The 2,706-nt window shown below is 44.3% G+C and overlaps 1 protein-coding gene across 1 annotated transcript; it reads left to right on the top strand.

The window, feature by feature from the left end:
• Positions 1-207: 207 nt before the first annotated feature.
• Positions 208-2,240, top strand: LOC123969625 (E3 ubiquitin-protein ligase RBBP6-like; the record flags this gene model as incomplete). Its single annotated transcript, XM_046047197.1, has 1 exon — positions 208-2,240. A coding segment is annotated over one exon (996 nt), but the record flags the coding sequence as incomplete, so codon positions are not given.
• Positions 2,241-2,706: the final 466 nt, after the last annotated feature.

Consider the following 2,706-nt stretch of genomic DNA (forward strand, 5'->3'; position numbering starts at 1 on the left):
ATCTAATTTCTAGTCTGAATCTTGCAGTAAGTAACACACCCAAATCTCAGACTGACCAAGCTGCACTGTGGGTAGGCACCAGGTTTTCACTAGAAATGTGTGGAATAAGACAGAGTGATCTATCTGGTTCTGTTGCATCAATTTTGGTCCATTGAGTCCAACAGTGTTGAAGGAGTACAGTGCTAAATCGGTGCACTTCTCTTTTAAACATGTCTGCTTCTTAACACTAGGTCAACTCAAGAAACAAAGCGAGATTCACACAAAGACCAGAAGAGTGCATCCTCCAAACCTGCAGAGCAGCCCCCATCTAGCCCTGTGAACAGCCGTGGCCGTAGCCTGAGTGTCAGCCCTCCACCCAGCCCGGCCAGGGAGGAGCCGCTCATTCAGCCTCCTCCTCGCTCCAAGTGGGAGAGAGAGGATGACGAAGAAGGCCAGGAAAATGGACTTTGTGCACCCAAGGAGCCCTCGCCAGTGCCACTGAGGGGCCGAGGCAGAGAGGTGCAGACTGAAGCACCTAAACCTGCCAGGAGCGAAGGCCGGGATGCCACAAGGGAGGAGAGGAGAGGTGTAGTTAGAGAAGAGAAGAAAGGGAGAACACAGAAGGAAGAGGGTAAAGGTGGCAGGACGGCACAGACAAATTCTGACAAACCAAAAACAAAAATTGTGAGGGAGGACACAAAAGGAGTAAGAGAAGAAGGGAGAGCTGCAGCAAGAGAGGAGGGGAGAGGAGGGGGAGGAAGAGAGGAAGGGCGAGGAGTGACAGGAAAGGAAGAGAGAGCAGCTGGAGGTGGAGGAGGGCGAGAGGAGAGTCGCTGCCCAGAGCCCAGGAGACAGCGCCTGTGCTCTGACCTGGGTCGTGAGACGGACGAGGCAGCCTTTGTGCCCGACTACAGCGAAGGCGAAGGCTCGGAGCCCGAGAGAGGGAGGAGCGGCAGCCCCAGTGTGTCCCTCAGCCAACCCTCCCACAGCCCCACCATGAGCAACCACAGTGGCTCGGGAACCACCACAGCGGACAAGAAGAAGAAAAAACACAAGAAACATAAAAAACACAAGAAGCACAAGAAGCATGGGAGCCAGGACAAAGAAGGAGAACACAAGGAGCACAAGCACAAACACAAGAAGAAGAAACACAAAAAGAACAAGGACAAAGATGTGGAGGAAGAGGAGAAGATGGAGAAAGCAGATGAAGGGGCTCCATGCTAACAGGGCTAAGACTGCTGCCCTAAATCTGTAACCTTCTTTGTTAATAAGGAGATCATGATGTATCTAGAATCGGCTAACACTGGCATGCTGCTCCATGTGCTACTCGGAAGAGAATAGATGAAATAGGTCTTTGACTCTTTGGTGACTTTGGGTCTGGAGTAATGTGCTGCACTATTGTGATCAATCTAGAGTCGGCCACAAAGGACTTGATGATAATAACTGATCACAGAGCAGTCAGTCTAATGATTGGAATAACAAACACTGTACTCAGGGATGTGATTGCTTCTTTGTAGAGGAGGAGTTGTTGGTCCTCTGCCTCTTGATTCATTTGTAAATAGAGATTAACTGTTGCTTCACATAATAATCATTTTCCTCAGTTTGTTTTGCTCACATCCCTGTGTGTCGTTCAAAGCTTAAATGCTGAATAGCCTTCATTGCAGTGAGGGCCGTTGTAAGCTATTTTTGAAGGACTGTGTTCTCAGTTTTGCATGTCTTAGCACATTTACTACAAATGTATATGTTCCATCACTGCTAACCATTTTCAACATTTTTAGGCTGCCATTGGTTTCAGCTTTTTTTTTTTTTTTTTTTTTTTGTCAGTTAATGTAAATTAAAAATAAAGGGAACAAACATTCTCTGATTTGCCTATCTAAGCAAGCTTTCCTACCAAACGTAACATGAATGAAATCCAGTAGCTACCTGGAGTATGAAATTCTTTGGAAATAGTCAGCAGTATAGGACTTGTGATTAGTGTGCTAAAACTTGCAAAATCAACAGTACGGTCCTTTACTAAGTTAAAACAAACCGTTATGCATCCGTGCTACACTGGACCGTATACATCTAGGATGTGTTTATTAATAATGGCAAATCTGTCTGCATGTTTTGTTCCAAAGGTGCAGTAGCTGTATCTCTGTCTGAATGAGTGAATGCGTGTGTCAGTGTGAAAGTGAAATGTGACAGAATTGGGACAAATTGGAGGACTGGTGTTCTTACAAATGAGTTGTTCCTCCTTTTTTAATTAAACTGTTTTGACCTCATGAAAACAGTGAGTTGTTTTATTTAATCTTTAGTTTGAACTCTTAGTTGTGTAATGACCACACAAATGTTATATGCACTGTTGTACTAAATTGACAAAGTTTTTGACCCTTGTCAAAGACGCATGAAGACCAAAATTTAAGGGTGGTGAAAAGAAGGTGCAATTATAAGGTTACATGGAGTTACAGTAAAAAGATGACAACCCGCACACATACCAAAAAAAAGCACATTCAGTAAAAATATTCTGTCAAAATTATAATGTAAACAGGGTAACCTTGAATTTCGACTTCAGTCGCTGCCTTGTGGGTAATATTTATTGCCAACACGCAAGACAAAAAATACTCAAACCAGTATCTCAGCTCCACTGGTAAATATACCATTATGCTCACAACTGCCCCTTGTAAACCAGCACTGGGTAAGGAAGTCAGTTTTGCACATAATGGTTATAGTGCTGTAATAATGAAGTGA

This window comes from Micropterus dolomieu, linkage group LG04, assembly GCF_021292245.1.
Source record: "Micropterus dolomieu isolate WLL.071019.BEF.003 ecotype Adirondacks linkage group LG04, ASM2129224v1, whole genome shotgun sequence".
In the NCBI taxonomy this organism is placed as follows: domain Eukaryota; kingdom Metazoa; phylum Chordata; class Actinopteri; order Centrarchiformes; family Centrarchidae; genus Micropterus; species Micropterus dolomieu.